The 20,184-nt window shown below is 41.5% G+C and overlaps 1 protein-coding gene across 2 annotated transcripts in view; it reads right to left on the bottom strand.

Annotated features, from left to right (window-relative positions):
- Positions 1-310: 310 nt before the first annotated feature.
- Positions 311-20,184, bottom strand: part of pola1 (polymerase (DNA directed), alpha 1) — a 55,605-nt gene continuing 35,731 nt past the window's right edge. For both annotated transcript variants that reach the window (XM_008438607.1, XM_008438606.2), the window contains exons 35-37: positions 19,777-19,893; positions 9,207-9,303; positions 311-1,292 (exon numbers count right to left, since the gene is read on the bottom strand). In XM_008438607.1, coding sequence (XP_008436829.1) covers positions 1,156-1,292; positions 9,207-9,303; positions 19,777-19,893 — 351 coding nt within the window. In that variant the 3' untranslated portion in view covers positions 311-1,155. The remainder of the gene's footprint in view (positions 1,293-9,206; positions 9,304-19,776; positions 19,894-20,184) is intronic.

The following is a 20,184-nucleotide window of genomic DNA, read 5'->3' as shown; positions in this document are numbered from 1 at the left end:
CACTGCTCCCTAATGTTCTCAATCAGCTACAATTATCCTGAGATGAACTTTCACAAAAAGCAGGATCTCTGGATCAATAAGGCGACTTTTCCTCCCTACAGATCAATAATCAGGCGGTAGATCTAACCTTCTACAGCTGCACAGGTAATAAATAAATTCATGTTGGGTTTTTTTTATATTATGGATCAACTTATTTTTATGATTGTATAAAAAAAAAAATGGAACGAGTTGATATAAAACCATTTAATACGTAATTATTAAACAGAATTGAATACATTTATACAACAACAAAAGACAGAGTTCTCAATGATTAAGTTCTTTATTGAGTTCTTTTTTTATTTATGTATTTATTTAAAACATCATTATCAAAATATGCCACATTCTGGCCATTACAAAACAAGACTCGGAATTGCTACAGTAACGTAGAAAACGTATTAAAACACAGAGAGGGTAGAAGAAGAGTGAGAGAGACGACCTGGCCTGAGTTAAACAGAGGCAGTGAGGGAGAAGCGGATCAGATGTTCGATACCGGGACAAAAGAGCCAAGGAGCCGCGCGTGTGGCCTTCCTCACCCAGTCACTCCCCGTATCCTCCTCAGCCCTTTCTTTCATCCCCTGATCCGACACACACTTCTAACGCGCACACACACACACACACACACACACGCAGCGTGAATGGTGGTAATCAGAACAAGTGTCCGATCGCTGCGGGCGTCCAGTGGTCTCAGTGGCTCGGGGTCACTATCATTGGCTAATTAGCTGCTCCTGGAGTACACCAGCTGCTCTAAGGAGAAGCCATTTTCACACACTCACACACACACACATGTACACGCATCTGGGCTCAGCTAGCTTCTGCACATACAATAGACTGTCATTTAGGTATGATTGCTGCTCCCCTTTACCATACAGAGTAAGGGTGATGGGGTCAAGTCATGACTGTGAGAGAAAGTGTGTGTGTCTGCGTGTACGTGTGTGTGTGTGCACGTGAGGAAACTGGAGAAAAGGAGAGGTGTGATTGGTGTTTTAAGGAACACAAGAAGCCCCATCAGGGCGAAGAAAGAAGATCGGCGGTCCACCAATCACGCTGTTATTTACAAACCGAAGGAGGATTTAAATGTCTGCGGCTCTTGGATGTTTTTGTCCTTGCAGATTGTTTTCATTTGAACGACGAAAAAGCTTGGAAGAGTTTGGCCAAGTTCACCTCAGAGTAGCCACTGGTGGCCAAAGCCTTGTCTGGGACTTCCTTCAGCCTCAGATACGCCTGCCGTGTGGAGCTTGTTCTCTTTAAAGAGGCTGCAAAGACAGAAAAAGAAACATATTGTGATGCAACGCCAGAGTTTTACAGTGAACCTAACAATCCCTCGTCATAAACACTCGGGGATCATTCCAGTCGTAAACTGCAAAGCGAGCCGATCCAGCTCCGTCTGAAAGTAATGCTATTACTTTGAGGAGCGGATGGATGATCACACAGAATTAGACTGATGGGTCGATGGCACATGCGCCCACACAGGATCATGGGATCGATGGAAAAAGCCCAATGAGAGCATGGAGTCAATACCTCGTCCCTGTTATCTCCTCAGGTGGGCTGTAATGAGGCCAAAGAGAAGACGGAGGGACGGCTCCCTGGGACAGGATGGCAACCACAAGCAAGCAAACCTTTTCAATATACTGACGTACCAAGTGTGAATGAAACCAAGTAATAACACCATCGCCACACAAAGGAGGGCAGTGGATATAGCAGTGATCTGAGAGGAGCTGTTTTTTTTTGTGTTTTCTTTAAAGGAAGTTCTCCCTCATAGTAAACATTGTGTTGGGTTTGCCACGTTCCCTACATTACGGCGAAGTCACACTACACCTGCTACCATAACAGCTTAGCTAGCACTGTAGAGTACATGATAAGTAAACTACCATCTGGTGGAAATAGCCGTTTCAGTGCTGCAATGAATGTTTAAAAAAAAAACAAACAAAAAAAAAACTACAAATGTCATTGGCGGATATCTCAATTTTTCTGATCACCTGTCGAAACTGAAAAACACCATTTCACCCATCAGAAATACAAACGAAACCTCTTAAAATGCCACTTTTCTCTGTGTGTGTGTTCGTGTTTATTTGTACAATCAAGTTCATGAAAGCCGTGATGTCTCAGCCACAACCTCTGGTTTAGCCCTCGACCCAAAGCGCATCATCTGTTTGCAGACTCTCCAAGCTTTTTCTGCATGTTGGTGCATCCCGGTGGCAGGCTGCCACAGGTTTTACAGTAAAGTCATTATAAGGAACACGGCTGTGTTTACGTGGATCTTTTTGGAATTGGATATCAGAAAAGTCATATTCGAAGATGTTTTGTGTGAACAAAGCCTAAATATTTCTTGTGTTGCACACCACTGTTGCAGCAGCATTTTTTGATACTGGCTAGCTATTGGCTGTTCATTTTTCTTGCCACTGATTTGCTGCACACCCAAGAGTGACGATAAGGAAGACTGTAAACATAATTAGGGCTAAGATGGTCTCCATTGTGCATATTAAAGTGCATTTAATGTTTTGATTTACTAAAATAGGCAGCTGTGAGCGATTTTAGAGGGTGACTCAAGTATTTGCAGATTTTAGTTATTCGTGAGTGACTATGGCCCTAATAAGACCTAATTATTGTGCTAATCTTTAGAGATGTACTTTAAATAAAGACCAGCTAATCATGTAGAAGAGAGGCCCATAATAGAGCCTGGTATTTGTCTACTGGTCCGTTTTAGTTTAGCTCCAATGTGCACACAAACCAAGCCGACCATATGGCCAGTTGCTATCTCCTCGCCACCTCCATGTCCATATCTCCCCGTCTCGTCCTTCCTGTCTGCTGCATTAGTGGCTACTGGATAAATACCGGTCCACCGACAGCACAGAGGAACAAAGGTTAGATACACACAGCGTCCGCACGCACTAAAAGGACACACACACACACACAACAACGCGGGTAGTTAAACACTTAAAAAGCCTAGTAACTCAGCCGCTAAAAAACATCCACGCGTCAAACAGCAATCACACATGCATGTGCTCGCGTCCATGTGTGGAAGATGGTGTGGTTGACTTAAACGGCAGCAGCAACTATTACCAGATAATCCTCATTTCAGGGAGGGAGAGGAGGGGGGGGGAGAGAGGAGAGGAAAGGAGAGGCAGGGAGAGACTATTTATCCGGGGAATAGAAAGGGGGTGATGATGCATGATCAAGCGAAAGCAATCATGTCATCATTTTCTGAAAGGTAGAAGAAAATAATTCTCCCCTTCCCCTCCCTCCCACTCCTTCACTCGTTTTTTTCTCTCTCCTCCCCCCCCAACCCAATCACTGTGTGGCGAACAGATAAAAAAAGAACGATTTAAGAGTCGCAGAGAAGAAAAGAACGACAGAGATCTCTCCGCGAGTCGGAGCACGGTGGGGAGCGCGGTTCAAATAAATAGTCTCCACTGCCGAGGGAGCAGGAGGCGCAAGTAGAGGTGGAAAGGGCCGAGGATGATGTTGGAGGGGAGAGGTTTGGGTCCGAATAACGAGGTTTAAAAAAAAAAAAAAGTGACAGATTTAAAGACACAAAGATTTTCCATTCCACCTTTTCTACGGTTTGAAGTCCTTTAAAGCGAGATTCCAGGGTTGAAGGGGCACAGAGTCGTGCATTACGCCCTTCCCCACCTGTTGCTGCACACTGCCGTTCAGCAGGGTGAAGCAACAGGAAAAGGGAAAATTCAGCTACTTGAAAGACTTCCAGGTCGCAAAAGTCATTCTAAGGAGCGGAACTAAAGGTAACCGTTTTTAAAATACATTTGTAAAGATAAAAATGTGCGTAAAGCTGCTGGTGCAGACAGCTCAACTAATAAACTGAATTGCTTTACTCTGAATGCAACTAAAGAGCAGAACAGTAAAACATTCTGTGCAATAAGCACAGAGTAAATCCATGTGAACCTAAACACCATCGTTATTATCACCGTTTAAACTGCCAATGCACCCATCAGGATTTTCTTGACCAACGCTAGTTTCCAGTTTTCCCTGAGGTTTGATCTGCCAATTCAGACTCATAAGTTATAATCTTTGGAATCGAAACTGAATGAGAGTGAAAAAAGGCGGCTTAGAAAATGGATGGATGCACATATAAGTTTAGGATACAAATGAAAATTAAGGAATTGCAAGACGATGATCTTATGCGTCACAAACGTCTACGCTCTTTACGCACCTTTCAAAGTATGGCATTAAAATAGGTTGATGGATGAATTTGAAATAACTTCCTCAATTCTTGAGCGGAAAACCCCCCAACTTTTTTCTGCTCACTTGATGCGGTTTTCGGCTTTTCCAAAAAGGATTCAAAGCACTAGAGGGAAGATGGAAAAACATTTGCCAAACTTTACTTTCCGTTTATTGCAGCCATGCTGGAATTAGATGGAAGCATGCCTAATTTGCATTTTTTTTGCGACATTTTAAAAGTTTGCTCAAAATTTTCATGACAGTAGGACTTTTTTTTAGTAAACAAAAAAGAAATCCAGGTTTCCTATGCAAAATCCAACAATTTTCCCCATAGATTTGGACCATTTTTTTCCCAAGCGGGATAGATGGACAGCACAGTCAGGCATTCACATCTTCCCTCAACGTACAGACATAATTGACAAAATACGATTATTTCTCTACATTCCATTTAGTTTCATTTTTAAATTTCCCCAAACTTGAAAAATGCCTCAAACAACTTCCATAACTTAATGGTCTTACTGAAAACCAAACATGTTGTCTGATGTGTTCACAGACTGAAGAAGGCGAGCGTTTCAAGCTCTCTTCTCATCTCCCCCCCCCACTCTGATATCTGTTATTCAGAAGGAATAATGTTATTTTTTCTGCTTTACATACCTGCATGTAGATCCTGCCATGTTCTATGTAAATACTGTCATACAATAAAACTTACTTTTCTTGATAGCGCTCAAGCCTATCTGGGGATCCCCAACCATACAAATGTGGAAGACAACAAAATCAACAAATGTTTCGGACTCATTCTTACGCGCTCACACACACACACACACATGTTGGGGGCTAGCACGTGCACGCGTACTCAGTGAGCCTATCAGAGGTTATCTCTGCTCTAACTAGGTGTTGTCACACACTCGCGCACACTCCGGTGGAGCCGGGCACGAGTAGATCGGGGCTCTGCACGCTCTAACTAGGTGTAAATACAATAACAAGCCTGTAATTAAGTGAGCATGATGAAGTTAATGGAGATCGGCCATTCTGTCGGCCGCCTCCATGAATATTCTATTAGGCTGGTGGCGACGGGCAGCTGGAATAGCAGTTAATTTAATCACTACTCGGAGCACGGGGAAACTTCTTTGTGTGAGTGTAATTGCACAGAATGAATAATTGATTTGACAATCGCACCCGTGGATTTTGCCACCCCGCTTTGTATCAGCGGAGAAAAGGGGAGGAGAGGGGTGGGGGGAAGAGGGAAGCGTGGAAGAGGAAGATGGAAAGGGGAAGAAAATAGGAGAAGAGGAGAGAAAAGAGAGAGTGGGAAGGAGAGGAGGAGGAGGAGGGGGAGGAGGAGGAGAGGGACTAAGCGCGGAGCACCCGAGAGGTGGCCGGGAAGCTGTCTGTAAATGGATCATTAGAAAAGCGCAACTCAAGGACAATTTTTATTTTATCAATGCGGCAAAATTACATTATTGCTCACACACGCAATCATACTGCCCACACTCAAGACTGAGACCTGGAGGAGAGGATGAGGAGAAAAGAAGTAGACAGAGAGGGAACAAGGGAAGAGATACAAAATGATTTGAAAGTCATTGATACGGGATGTTCCCAGCTAAAGAACGGACAGCGTGCGCTTTTTTCCCCCCTCCGTCTCCCTCTCTCGCATTGTGTGCGCGCCTCTGTGTGTAATCTATTAGAGATCTCCTGCGGCGGATGAAATTACCTCCATGTTTTACTCAGTCGCAGCAATCAGGCACAAAAACGCAATGTACATGTAGATAAGACAGGTCTGCAGAAGGCACGCACGCACGCACGCACACACACACACACACACACACACACACACACACACACGTACACACACAGAGGGCTGCAGAAACACACCGCTAAATTACAATCTGCGTTGAGTCAGAGCTCTTTTGTGTTGTACATACAGTCTGTGCAATTTTCCATTAATGTCTTTTATTATATATGTTCAAAAGCACTGTTGAAAATATACGTTGAGTCTGCATCGTGGCTACCTGCAGCATAAAAACCCAGATATTATCGAAACTGGCAGGTATAGTCATGATACACTTTTTACCTTCAGCTAACAGCGGCACGCGAAAGGAAAATGCTCACATATTCTGGTGATTTCTTTCAGATAAATCCCCTCCAGAGACCAAAAACCCAGCAACTCTTAAGTCATTTCTCCAGCATGTAAATATAGGCATGGAGTGTGTGGCCAGCGTGGAGAGTGACAGATTGAGAGCGCGCTCCTGAGGGGGGGAGAGCGGGTAGAAATACCGGCTCTTTTACCAGTGAGCTAGCAGTTTCCAGTGTTGATCAGTGTCACGGTGTTCCAACACGTTCATAATCACCGCTCTGTCACTCCGCACCTCTGTAGCATCCGCCAGAGCTAACGCTAACACCAACCCGACACTCGGAGGAAAATATAGAGTAACGACAGTGATAGCTGAGGCATCTCCAGCGAGCGTGGCTGTTAAAACAAAAGGAAACTGACTTTGGACTGAAATGGATTACATGCACGTTCAGGAAGCATCCGGCATCCTCAGTTAGCAACCCGTAGTTGCTAGCTGATTTTGGTCAACTCAAACAGTTCACCAAAGTCAGCGCCAGAGAGATAAAATATAATTTTTTTGAATGGACTCCCAGAGTGTGTAGAACTGTATGCTTTCTCCTTGTAATCTGAGCGGTGAGAACCCCGGGTGTGTAATGCAGTAATATGGGGTATTACTGCCCCAGGACAGAGGGATAACACCTTCAGCCTATATTTTTCAGCAGCGTGAAGGTGTGTATAGGTGTAGCTTTCCTCACTTTGTGTTGGAAATGAATCATTTGGTTTGTGAGCGAGACCAGAGCTCTGATTTGTGCAGCCAAAACACAAGTCACAAAAAGCAACAGGTGCTGCTTATTTCTCAACATCAGGATTCTGTGCTTTTGTTCTTGGACACCAGACTTTTTCAGGTTTTGCATCCGGCTAGACAAAATGTTACTAGAGTATTATCTTTATTTAACATGGTATGCTTTAAAGGAAATTGGTTACACTACGACAAAAAGTATGCCTTTCTGCTTTCACTTTTTTTTTCTACATTTAAAATGTTTCAGATCAGCAAAACTTTCATTTATTAAGGAATAAAGCTTTCTAAGCCAACCTGGTTTATGTGTATTTACTGAGGTCATCTTTATCTTTGACTAAACTTTGTTGGATGATTTGAAACATGTAACAAATGCAAGAAGAGACGACGTCTGTAAATCAACCAAAGGCCACTCAGTCACTTTGACTGCATCATGGGTCATCATTTTCAATATTTTCTGATTCATCCACTCCAAATAGTGATTATGGACCATATCAAACTTGTTTGTCCTGTCCTCTATGAAAACCTGTCCAGGAAACAGACACCTTAAGGTCAAACATGTCTGATTGACAGATGTGAGATTTTAACCTCTTAATAAATATTTATCTCCTCAATTCTTAGAAAATACCTGATTACCACAAGAGATGAACCGATAAGCAAAGATTGGGTTGACAGTTCAGAGATGGTCAGGTGTAACAGATCTGAAACAGATCAGACTCCTGAATTTCTGACTGTCATCAATCAGGTCCGGCAGGCCTTTCTAATAAAAAGCCATTTTTTGATTTATTTCCTAGTGAAACTCTTTTATCAGGGATTTTGCTCTCAGACTTTTACTAGATACAGTCTTACAAACTGCTACCCAACCCTCTGGCATACAGTGTTTAACAAAAGCTGTGGCCTGTGAATGATGAGTACATTTCATGCAACGTAGCCCCGAATATAAATGTACTGTATAGGAAGCGAGTCTCCAGAAAAAGAGCAGGAAGTGCACACAAATCAACTGCGCCATGTTGCACAAGAGAACCTAAAGAAAAGAGGAAAGTCAGGAATTGATTGGTGATGATTTCTTGCATCTGGGCCAAGACGGAAATAAAAGAAAGCAAAAATGGAGGCTATAATCATGTTAGTGCCCCCCCACCCCCACGTTCCTCCTCCCCTTCTTCTACCCTGGCCCAATCCCTCTATTTCAGCTCCCTCCATTTTCTGAGTGGTCATCTGTTGATTACACGTTATATTTAAAGTCTGCTGTCTCGATCCTTTGCTGCCTCACTTTGGCCCAAGCTCGCACACTCGCGAGACTCCGGCATACATACATAAATACCATACATACATAAATATTTAATCAAATAAATAAATCACTCGGCCCGGCGGCCCTTTCTAATCAAGTGACATCAATCAGGGAGAACTGTGGGTAAAGAGGCCTTGCGGCTGACGCCTACTGAGTGCACCCGGATCGTTGGAGTAGCGTCTATTTGAGTCCAAGGGGGGAAATATACGCTCCATGTCCCATTACAGGAGAAGGGCTATCCTTTCGTCAGCGCGCCCATTACTCGCCCTATCATTTCCCCAAATCTAAAACCTGTTTTCAATCAACACAGCCAAACGAGTGCCTGTCCAAGAGAGGCAGGGAGAGAGAGACAAAAAACGAGAGAGGGAGCACGGGAGAGAAAGGAGCAGAGATGGACAGTGAGGGTAGAGGGAGCGAGATGGAGGGCTCTTTCCTTCTTTCTTCCAGTGATTGGAGCGTTTTGCATTCTGTATGTGTGTGTGATTGAATCCGTCTCCTAAATTAGGGCTGTCGACTCGAGGAGCTGAATGTCCTTAACCCCCCCCTCCCCATAACCAATGCCTGGGCGCCACGACTTGCAAGTGTGTGTGTGCGTGCATCACGTCGCTGGTGAATATTTTAAGTGCAGCCTGGGTAAAAGGTTTATGTTGAGACTTTGATTGCTAATGCTATGTTGTATGTGTGAGAAAGCATTGTTAGGTTATTAAAATTCAAAGTTTCTCAGCGGCTCTGCTAACTTGATTTCAGCTCCAAAGCCATTAAAAGCCGAAGAGGCCGGGAGACACGGCGCAAAAACAAGCAGGTATTGTTTCACTTTAACTACAAAAACTGGAGTGAGAATCAGCCGAGAGTCTTACTTTTGTGGTTGGAGTTTGGAAGTTTGGCCCAGGCGTAGTCCCAGTCGAAGATGTAGCTGTAGAAGCAGAGCTGGTTGTACAGGGCCTTCTCAGAGTACTGCGAAGAGAGCACAAGCAATGTTAATGCAATCAAAATGAGTTGAATAACATCTGTGTCACCAACACTATTCCAAAAGATCGACTTGTCCCGTCACATTTAGGTTAGACGCCTCCAATGTCACTGGAATGACTTTTCGCGCTTGGTAAAAGGCAGACCTTCTGTAAAACTGACTTTTTTTGTTTTGGCGTTAAATATTCATTTAAATTCCCACATATACACTGCAGATGTGTTTTTATTTTCATATATGATTGTATTTCATAAACCTATGATCCACTGAAGGATTTTACTATTGTGTTTTTGCCTTTTCCTGCACCGTTATTCCTTTTTCTCTTAATGTATTCTCTCTGTATTTTAAATTGTGCAACATAAACTAAACATTTACATTTCCTCTCCCATGTTGCTGATTAATGCTGGGCTTTTCTCCGACCCCAGGGGCGGACACTCAGGATATAAGATATAGTGAGCTTATTCAAACACTGACATGTAGCTGATACACACATTTCAAAACACATGCAGTTCTCAGGGCTGTGCAGCTGTCTCTCAAGGTCATATTAGCAGGGGAGAGTATATGTTATTTCATCAAGAGGTTCACAAGTTCACAGCATGCACAAGTGTGAATGCCAGCGTTCGCCCACCGGATCCAGGATTCATTTTACTGCAGTCTAACCATTACCAAAACTCATACATTACACACACAAAGAAAAAGATCATCGGGGAGCTTACGTACCAAAAATCCAACAAATGAAGCAAAACCACCAGCAATCTTATGGGCATTGAATGTACTCACATGTGATCAACAGGAATGAAGAAAACCTTCCTGAACATTGTTAATGGCAGCACAGACTAATAATGAGAACGTACATCATCATGGCTTTCATGGCTGTTGCCAATCACAATCAAGAACAAAATATTTGTGTAGACGCTGTGAAATGATGGTACTTTTACTACAAAGTGAAAATCTCAAGTTTTTGTTATTTTTTGTTTTTTTATATTTCTAGCCACCAACCTTCCAGCTCCTCCATCAGTGTGACAGAGAAAAAAACCTGGGCTATAAAGTAGGGATTGAGTAGTGAATGAGTCTGATTGAGAAAAATCAGACTCAGGTTGCAACAAATACGATTTTTAGTAAGAGAAATACAGAGAAACGTTAAAATCTGAAAGGACTGAGTTATTCATTACCAGGTGTTTTGATCTTTTCCCCTACCGACAGTATTCCAGCGATAAAGACATTTCACCTGCTGCAGCTATAATTAACATCAGCACAAAGTGTATGCAAACACTGAAAGATGTGATAATCTATGATCTGATGACATTGTCACCCATTTCATAGAAAGACTTGGATGTCGGCAGCACAGCTAAGATGAAGGACTATTTAACATGCTGGTAAGATAAACTTGGGTCCTTTCTTGTTTGTCAAAGTTACAGTTGATTTGAACTGATTTATTATTGCACTGACCATAGATATGGACACCTGATGTAGCTGGATGGCAGGTTCTCTTATTCTTCCTACTTTGAAGAGTGGCTAAAGCAATTGGGTTTAACATTCATGTCGTATTTATACCAAAGGAAAACAGGAAGGCATAGATTAGAAAATTAATCAGAGGTTGAAAAAGTAAAATATAAGTTACAAAAGTCTGTCAGCCCCATTTTCCTATTTTAATAGGAATTATTATGAATGCATACAAATAATTGTGAAACACAATCTACTCGTGTATATACAGGCATACTCAACCTATATCAACTCTTTAAGCTCCTTAGGGTCTTAGTTTAACTTCATAATTATGGCAAAGTAAAAAAAAAGTCCCGTTTTACTTTATTTTATTTGATGATATCATCCACTCATTAACATGCAAAACACTGCGTACCTTTCATCCGTCGCTGTTGGGGGTACCTTCGTTCAACAGTCAAACAAAGCCATTGATGTTACCGTCCTCACAGTTATTCTGCAACGATGCTCTCAGTCTGTCGCACCTTCATGCAATAAACGTATAAACGATCCTCACTTTCAAGGTTCAAACTAAAACTGATATTTTATTTGTGACAAATAGTAGACGAAGGACATCGTCTAAATATGAATCCATGTTTGAAAAAAATATTTATTTATATTTGTGTATAAACAGAATAGTCATACCAAAATATGCTGCCATACTCAATTTTTTTTCTTTTAAGAGTCTGTTCTAAAGTCTAACAAGCAGTAAAATGACCCTGTCTTGATTTCCACCATTAGATGGAAAATCCAGAGATGCACACAGAGTCTTTAAAACTGACTTCTCATCTCAGTCTTTGAAGTAAATGAAAGGTGTCAATTTTAAGTCTTCCCTCAGGAAGAACTTCTGCATCAAAGATTGTTCCAGTTAAAGTAGCTGATCACTTTGGCATGGTGCGTTAACTGACTGGAAAAAAGTCTGGATTTTTAGATTCGATTTGAAAATCTGAGATGGTCAAAGGTAAAATTGCTGGACTAACAGCAAATTGCAAATTTGTCCAGCCACTAAGAAAACAAAAACAAAACAAAACAAAAAAATCAAAGTAAAAAAAAAAAAAATTGATGTGGCACATCAAAGAGGATATAAATGTAAAGCAACGTAAAAAAGACAATTCTGATTTTAGTCTGCTAATTAGAGGAATAAAGACCTAAACATTTTACTTTCCATGATTTCTTTAACATAATCACCCACGCTTTGAAAAATGATAGAAATTATACCACTTTTAGTGACTATATAAAACCCCTGAAAGAAAAAAAACACATTTCAACTTTAATTTATTTTATCAGACGTAAATACAATGCTTCATAATATAAATTCTGAAAACTAGTGTACTAATCTGGACAAAAAATAAATCTGGAATGATTTTTCACTTCTTTAATTAAAATAATGGAGTGCTTTCTATGCTAAATGAAATAAACAAGGAAGCAATAATGCTGAGCATTTCAGAGAACATGACGAGCACGTATTAAGGCTGCTACTTTGACAATTATTTCTCTTTAAACCAAATTTTTAAAAAAACCAAATTAAAAAAAATATTTTGCTCAGACCCAAAATATTCCGATCCCTCAAACTTTATACCTTAGAAAACAGAGGTAGATCACTAGCGAGTAACAAACATTATTTCTGGCTGTTAAAAGTGGATTTGAGGATCATGACAGGACAAAAAAAAAATAAAAATCTTGCAAAACAGAATAATAGACCTGGTAACAAGATTCCCACTCAAATGACTACACCTCCCTGCTAGCTTCCCCCTTCCTCTGTGTGACACAGTAAAGCAAGAAAACAAATTTGCTTGCTTTGTTAATTTCCACTGCAATTAAGCGGAGCCACATGACAGCCTGCCAAAGGGAGAGAGGGGGAAAAGAGACTGAGAGGATGAGCTAGACAGAGCAGTGGGAGGGAAGAAGAGAAGAGTGGCGAAGGAGAGAGAGAAAGACACGAGAGACAGCAAAAACAGAGTGAAGAGGAGAGAGAGAGAGAGAGGAAGAAGAGAGGGGGATCAGACCTGATACACCCTCCCTCATAATAGTTTGTTGTGATAAGCCATTGTGAGAGAGGCATGCGAACAGCCGAGGCTGTCAATTTGATTAGCCATTATACTGCATGTTTAATTGCAGTTATTGGCTCGTCATTTCCCAGCTACACTGCAGAGGGCACGCTAAGCCTCGACCCCACACTGCCATCAGGTGTGCGCCGAGTGCTTCATTATTACCACCAGGAAGAATCCCCCGACAATTCCCGCGCGCAAAGCGAGTTTGTGCGTGCCCATTATACCTGCCAATCGGCAACGTGCGTAATTGTAATTTCAGTTTTTACTGCTGTGGCATAATCAAGTGGTGAGAGTATCTAATGCAGCTAAATGCAAACTATGCAACGTGTGTGTGTGCGTGTAGGTGTGTGTGCGTGCATTTTAATGGCTTTCTAGCGCTGCCCACATGGCATGCACAGCTGTTGACCGTTGATGCACTGCCTAGTCAACAACCAAACCATGCACATCCCATAATGGAGCCTCGGTTACGGTTGCCAAGGTTGAACGAGCTCAGTCGGCACAAGCGCCGCGTGCCACCTCTTTCTCTCAAAACATAAAACACACACACACACACGCACACACACTACCGTCGGAACAATGTGCTGCTGATTGTGGGCGGGCCGGCCGCTGCATACTGATTGACTGACAGGTGTCAGAGAGGTGTGGCTTAAATGTAACAGGATTGTTATTGAATTTAGAGCCCCACAACCCCACCTTGCTCTCCTCCCCACACACACACACACACACACACACCTACCTCGTCATTCGGCTCGGCGCTTTGTTCCCGCACTGACACCATTTCAATTTGCTCCACAAATCTGCAGCATTTTCAGCCTGACTGCCTAAGGAGCAAACCAGCTGTGAAATTGCCTCTCTCTCGGGAGTGTCGGAAGCCCCCCCAGCCCCCACCTCGTACCCCTTTGCTCCTTTGCCTCCAGCATCCCTGACTCACCACCCCCACACTCCCCCCTCCTCAAATACACATATACACATTCTTACCCCCTTGTAAGGACTCAAAAACACAAAGATACAAATGTTTAAGAGAGGGAAACGTGACGGAAGGATGAATAGTATAAAGATAATGGCGAGGAACATAAAAAGGGCCGTAAAACATAAAAATAATCCCAAACTTTCAGAGCTTCAGGATAAAATAGCTCACACAATAAAACAACCACTCAAGTCATCCCCAGACAGAAAATAACACCTGCCTCTACTAGACATGGCCTGGTTACCAAAACTCAGCTACAGCAAGCATTTAAAAAGTTACCCTTTAAAATATGCCGAAGAGTCATGCCCCTCCCCCCCAACTTGTTGCTGCGCACTGCCAGTCAGCTAGCTGAAAGAAGGCCAATACATTTTCCTAATAGCTTAGACAGAAAAAACATACCCTCGGAATAAATCTGGTTCTAAAAAAAAAAAAAAAAAAGCAAGGGCAGACTGAAACTCATTATTCAGAGTTAATAAAAGAGGGTTTTCCTTTCTTAAAAAACAAAAACAATTGTTGCAGCTGTTTGGAAATCAGAATCACACCATGCAAACTGAAGGGGTTCCGCTGATCACTCCTTTTAGTTAGCAAGCTACCTGCGGAGTCTACCCAGCCAGATGAGTCAACAAATTAACCAGCTGATGAATGCTCTTTAGGCTCCCAATGTTATTCTATAAACAGCAAAAACAGCTCTGGAAAAGACTCGACACGTCAGCCACCGGGTTTGCATGCTAGTGTTTCTACTGGGACAAGATACAAGGGCGTGTAATAGCAACACCGAGCTAGTGTAGCTGCTTTTACAGAGGAAAAACTGAAATCTAATTAAGATTAAATATCTTATTTTAAGAAGATTTATGCTTGTTTCTTTCATGGGAAGATACTGTTGCTTTTACGTTAGAATATAAACGTCCATTAATTGAATATGCATCAGGTTGGTTTTAGTTATTTGGTTTAATTTCTAAACAGAATCTCACATTAGGAACCACGGCAAAGAGCAAGCTTTCTTAGAAACAACTATTACAATTTATGTTATAGCTTCAAGCAAATGGTAATGTTACATGGTGGCAAAGCTAATTAAATCAGGTTATACATTTCTAAGTTTAATACATGTCAATACTGTCATACTAGCTAAGAATCTCAAACGTGGATTAACACACAACCTCTGAAGAACTTTTCTGCACCATGTCGCTCTACTACATGAGATATGCGGTTAATAAAAAGGTAATAACCGTTTCTGCAACCACAGAAAACAAGCCAACGCACAGCCAGGTTGAACCGCGTTCACCTCCCCTCCACCCCCCAAGTGTTCTGCGATTCAAGCACAAACGTGGCCTCTGGCTGCAAGCTTTTTCGTCGATACTCTCCTTCAGCGTTCCTGCAAACATGCCCTGTAAAAAATTCTAAAGCTGCAACATCTAAGCCCTCGCAGAACTGCAGCTGCAGGTTTAAAAAAAAAAAAAAAAAAAAAAGAAAAAGAAGAAAGAAAGAAAGAAAAACGAGAGGGAGGGAGACGGAGAGAAACAAACATACATTTTCTCCCCCTCAGCTGTGAGGCCACGAGGCTTTAAAACTCTTGAGCTTTTCAGATGCGATGAGCATTATTGCCGGTTGTGGTAGTCACGCCGATCAGCTTCACAAGACACCATAATGAGTCAATATATGTAAATCTTTACTAGGCAAACACGGCAGGAAACAAAGGCATTTAACTGGTGCTCTCGCCCGCAAGCCTCAAACGATTCAGCACCGGTAATTTCTCCCCATTGAAAGGCATAATTGCCTGCTATTTGAAGATATTCATGCTCAATTTTTGAAATTAATTTCAATTGGGGGGAAATGTAGAAATGTCAGCTCCAGTGAAAGGGATTTGATTTCAATTATCCTCGCTCAAAGGACTGTGATTTCCAAATACACTTAAGCAAAATTATGACAAGAATTTTTGTTCGGCAAAATTCAGTGTTTAAAGAGCGATTAGGCGATAATGGGGCAGCTTTGAGCCGGCAGTGAATGCAGCCGTCTCCCTCTGAAAGGCACTCAATTATCTCTGATTGCTCCCGCTATAATGTATCAAATAGAGATACCTGCTATTGCCGTAATTTGTGTGAAAATTAACATGCTGCAATTTCCACTAGAGGGAAAAAGGGAGCTCTAATGGGCGCCTGAGCGTACATCAATAAAACGAGGGGAGAAAAAGAGGGAGAGGCAGCGAGGGCGGAGGAGAGAGAGAGTGAAGAGTGAGAGAGAGAACGTGCCAAGAGAAGACAGAATGAGCGTAAGAGCTAAGGAGGGAGGGAAAGAAAGGGAAAGAATGGAGCAGAGGAAGAAAAGAGAATAGAAAAGGAAAGTCGGGAGAGATATTTAAGAATGGACGAGGGAAGAAAGGAATGAAGCTCAGAGGAGAGATGGAGAGAGTGAGCGAGAGAGGAAGAGAAAGAAATTTAATTTACTGAAAATATTACAAATTGCACCTGTGCATAACTCCCCCAAATTACCAACCAATCAAGGCAGAGTGCCTATTACTCTCCCATTACATGGAGATCAGATCACGCTCTGAATCTGTGTCCAAAGAGAGAGGGAGGGAGGGGAAAAGAGGGACGAGGCAGAGCGAGAGAGACGAAGAGACGGAGGGAGGAAAGGGAAGAGACGGAGCCCAAAGCGATGGGTAATGTACCAAAGGAGGAATGCAGAGGCACAGCCGCGATGTTTCTGAACTGAAACGTCCCAGAACGCTGATATTTACTCAATATCCCGACAGATTTCAATTAAAGCCGGAGAGCGACAATCAGACGAAACATTCAAACAACCCCAAACTTTGATTAAAGAAATCGCATGTCTGATTGGAAAATGGTGGCTTCTTCTTCTTCTTCTTCCCTTCTTCGAGCAGTCTGACTACCGCCAGCTCAAACAGCCACTGAATGACCTCTTGAGTGCTTCGTATAATTGGCACCAATTAAATATGTAAGCTGCTGGGCTATTACTCTCCGTGCACCGGCTCGATTCAGACAACTGTGTTACCATATACTGAGCAGCCAATATTAGTCGACTATGAGCCATAATATAAATGTTTCCTGGAAAATAGGCAACAGAGAGAGAGTTCAGTGGCAGTAATTAGGGTTTAAGCATTTGGCTTAAGGGCACTTCAGCAGGGCAGATGCTTGTTTTGCTGAATGGCTGATAGACTTTAAAAAGGAGCCATTTAGTGTCCAGATATTAAAGGCATAAAAAACACAAATTGACTAATGAATATTCTGATTATTTAAAAGCTGTAGGTAGTAAGAGGAACCTTTAAATTACAGGGATGAAAAATGGACTTCAGATGAAGACTGCAGCAGTTGTGTTTGGCAAACCCTCAGTTTTGTCTCTTGATTACCAAGTTTTAAAGGTAATCTGGAGTTTTTGAACATTTATGAATATGAACACTGGAAACCTTTATGCATCACAAAGTATTAGGGATACTTTTGCTTTAATAAAAAAAAAACCTGCCTTTTGAGACATTTGTGGAAGCTTGCAAAGAATGCTACATTAATGTTTAACTTTGAAAACAAATATTCAAACTAAATTATAACACTTTGACTTTATGCTTGCATCCCTCTGCAAAATCTTTAGCTACAGGTGTTTGTAAAAAATGCCCCATCAGTGAAATATATAATTATCAAGTTTACCGTAGAAGCATAGAGTAAAACTGAAATCATTTGTGTTAATAAAGTGGCAGTGATGGCAGGATAAACACTGAAATGGAGCTTTAAACAGCCGACAACAACAACAACAGTCAAAGAGAATAAAATCAGACAGAAACAGGAAAATCAGGTTACTGATATGACAACTTAAATGTCAAATTGAAGCATTTGTGTTGATTACAGAAGCATTTTAAGAACAAACCAAACAATCTTTACTCCAAACTTCTGCATATTTATTTGTTTGTGTTATTGCAGCATCTGTTTTTGTTTGTTTAAAAAGTGTTAGAAGTTTAAGAGTAATTTAGCACAGCATGATAGTGGGAACCTTCCAAATATATAGCAATTACTGTTGTTCAACACAGGTGGTAAAACTAATAAATCAGATTGTAGGAGGGCTTAAATAAGTTAGTATATCATAGCAGGAATTACAGTTGGCTGTCTTTAATATCATTTATATCTATATCTGTAAAGATCAATTTCAAGTCTTGCCACAGATACTCAATTGGGTTTGAGTGAGTCATCCAGACATATTGATATGCATTGATCCAAACTTTTCAATCATATCTCCGGCAGTAGGTTTAAGGTCCTTGACCTACTTCAAAGTGATCTTTGGCCTCAGTTTCAAATGTTTTGCAGCTTTCCTGTGCATGTTGGAAGTTTTACGCTCTGCATTATGCTGCCACTATTTTGTTTCACAGTAAAGGTGGTGTCTTCATGGACAAAAGCAGCCATACAGCATTGGCCAAAATAAATAAGTATCAATACAAATAAAAAATAATAATAATAAAAAATAAAAAAAACATACCTTGATGTTTTAGGTTGTAATGTGGAAAAACACAAAAACTTTCAAGGAGTACAAATACGTTTACAAGGTAATGTAGGTGGTCTGACGTAGGATCAGTTCAGCAGTTTAACATAGAACGGAGTAAAAGAGTGTTGGATGTTTTGCCGTGTTGGCAACATTACAATCGTCCAAATGAATACATAACACTAATGAACAAAATCTAGGTTATTCAGTAACTCGCATTAATTGCTCAGTGTGAGAAGGTACCATGTCATTCTAATATGTTGCTGGGTTTGTAAATACAGAAACATGGATGAATTAAATAAAAAATAATGTTTGAATAATGTCTCAAGATATAGTAAGATTTGTATGAAACTATTTGTGGTTACACTTTCAGCAGTTTGGTTAATTCTCTACTGTGTGTTTGAGCATGTAAATTATCACCAAATAATATTAAGTCAAATCTTTTCTTCTTACTTTTAACACTATTTTATAACAGAAAGAGCATATAAATGTTATAGGATATGACAAAAAATAAATAAAAATTAAATAAGTTCAGACACAGTGCTTAACCGGCAGTTTTATATTTGCAAAGGCAAAATGTGTTAGCTTTAGTGTTCAACTGTGTAATTGTTGAAACAATAATGTCCTCCACATTGGTAAGAGAAATTAACAAATCCAAATACAAACAGCTTTTCTTTTCAATACTCAGTCAAATACGTACATAAAGACATGTCCAAGGACTGAGGAGTTAAAAGAGAAGTCAAATAAAGGCAGGCAGCAAATTTTGGAAAGGAAAATGTTGCATGAGCAAGCAGAGAAAAGTTAAATGTTGTATTCAGCCTGCAGTTTAAAGTGCCACGGCCCTCAGGCACAGCAATGGCCGCCTAAGTGGCTACAGTGACAGCAGAAATTGGCCTTCTGGTTTACAACCTGTCGCCACATCGCCAGACAGAGCAAAGCAGCCAGAATAGGGGGGAGACACACAGGAGCAAAGCAGATATATATATAAAAAAGACCCTGAAAAGAGAGAGTTAAGAGAGGCGACGGTGGAAACAAGGAGAGTGAGAGTGGGACAGAGAAATGTCATGCTCAAATTGAAAGGAAGAGTGTTTTTCTCAAATCCAGTGGTCAAACTAACAAAGTGTTCATGGGAGCAGAGCCACACAGACAGGTGGTTTTAATGGCTGAACCACCAACCAGCTCTTAGACGCACATTCACATGACGCAAGACAAAAAAGGGATATTATGTCATGCATATGATGAAATGTGACACTAATAAGCAGAGACATCCAGCACATATGAGGAGATGCCAGACTGCAGCTCCATAGCACCATCATCTGGAAAAGACCTACAGAGCACAAAGAGTTCCCAGAGTGTGGCGTCGCCCGAGGAGCAAAGAGGCAGCTCTGTTGTGCTTTGGTGCGCGTTGCCGCTATACTAGTGCGCATTTATTCAGCACAGCGGGGAAGTGCAGACCTCTGGTGAGCGTTAAACCGAGAGGGCATTACCTCAGCTCTGAGCGTAGCACGGGTGCAGGCGGGGCAGATGGGTCCGTGTCGGGAGAAGGCGATCGGCAGGCGCCTAGTTCTGTTCTGGCAGGCCTGGTCCTCGCACACCAACCAGCCCTGTGCGGCAAAACAGACCAGATCAGATTCATTTCCATCCAGTAACAGGGAATATTTTTAGATAGGTTTCTTAAAGACCTCAGAAGTTAACATGCATTCAGTTAAGAAAATGTCTACACACAGACCCGTTTTTTCGCAACATTCTGGACATTGGGTCTCAACTTTTAACTGCTTGAACAGTAATCCAGGAAAGCATTGGGTCACTTTGCTGCTTTTTTTGGCACCTGAACTAAAATAAATCCACTCTACTGCAAAATGTCCTGGAGTTTTAAGCACTTGTAAATAAAGACT

This window comes from Poecilia reticulata, linkage group LG20, assembly GCF_000633615.1.
Source record: "Poecilia reticulata strain Guanapo linkage group LG20, Guppy_female_1.0+MT, whole genome shotgun sequence".
In the NCBI taxonomy this organism is placed as follows: domain Eukaryota; kingdom Metazoa; phylum Chordata; class Actinopteri; order Cyprinodontiformes; family Poeciliidae; genus Poecilia; species Poecilia reticulata.
The sequence above is the reverse complement of the archived record's forward strand: the minus strand, read 5'-3'. Positions and strand labels throughout refer to the sequence as shown.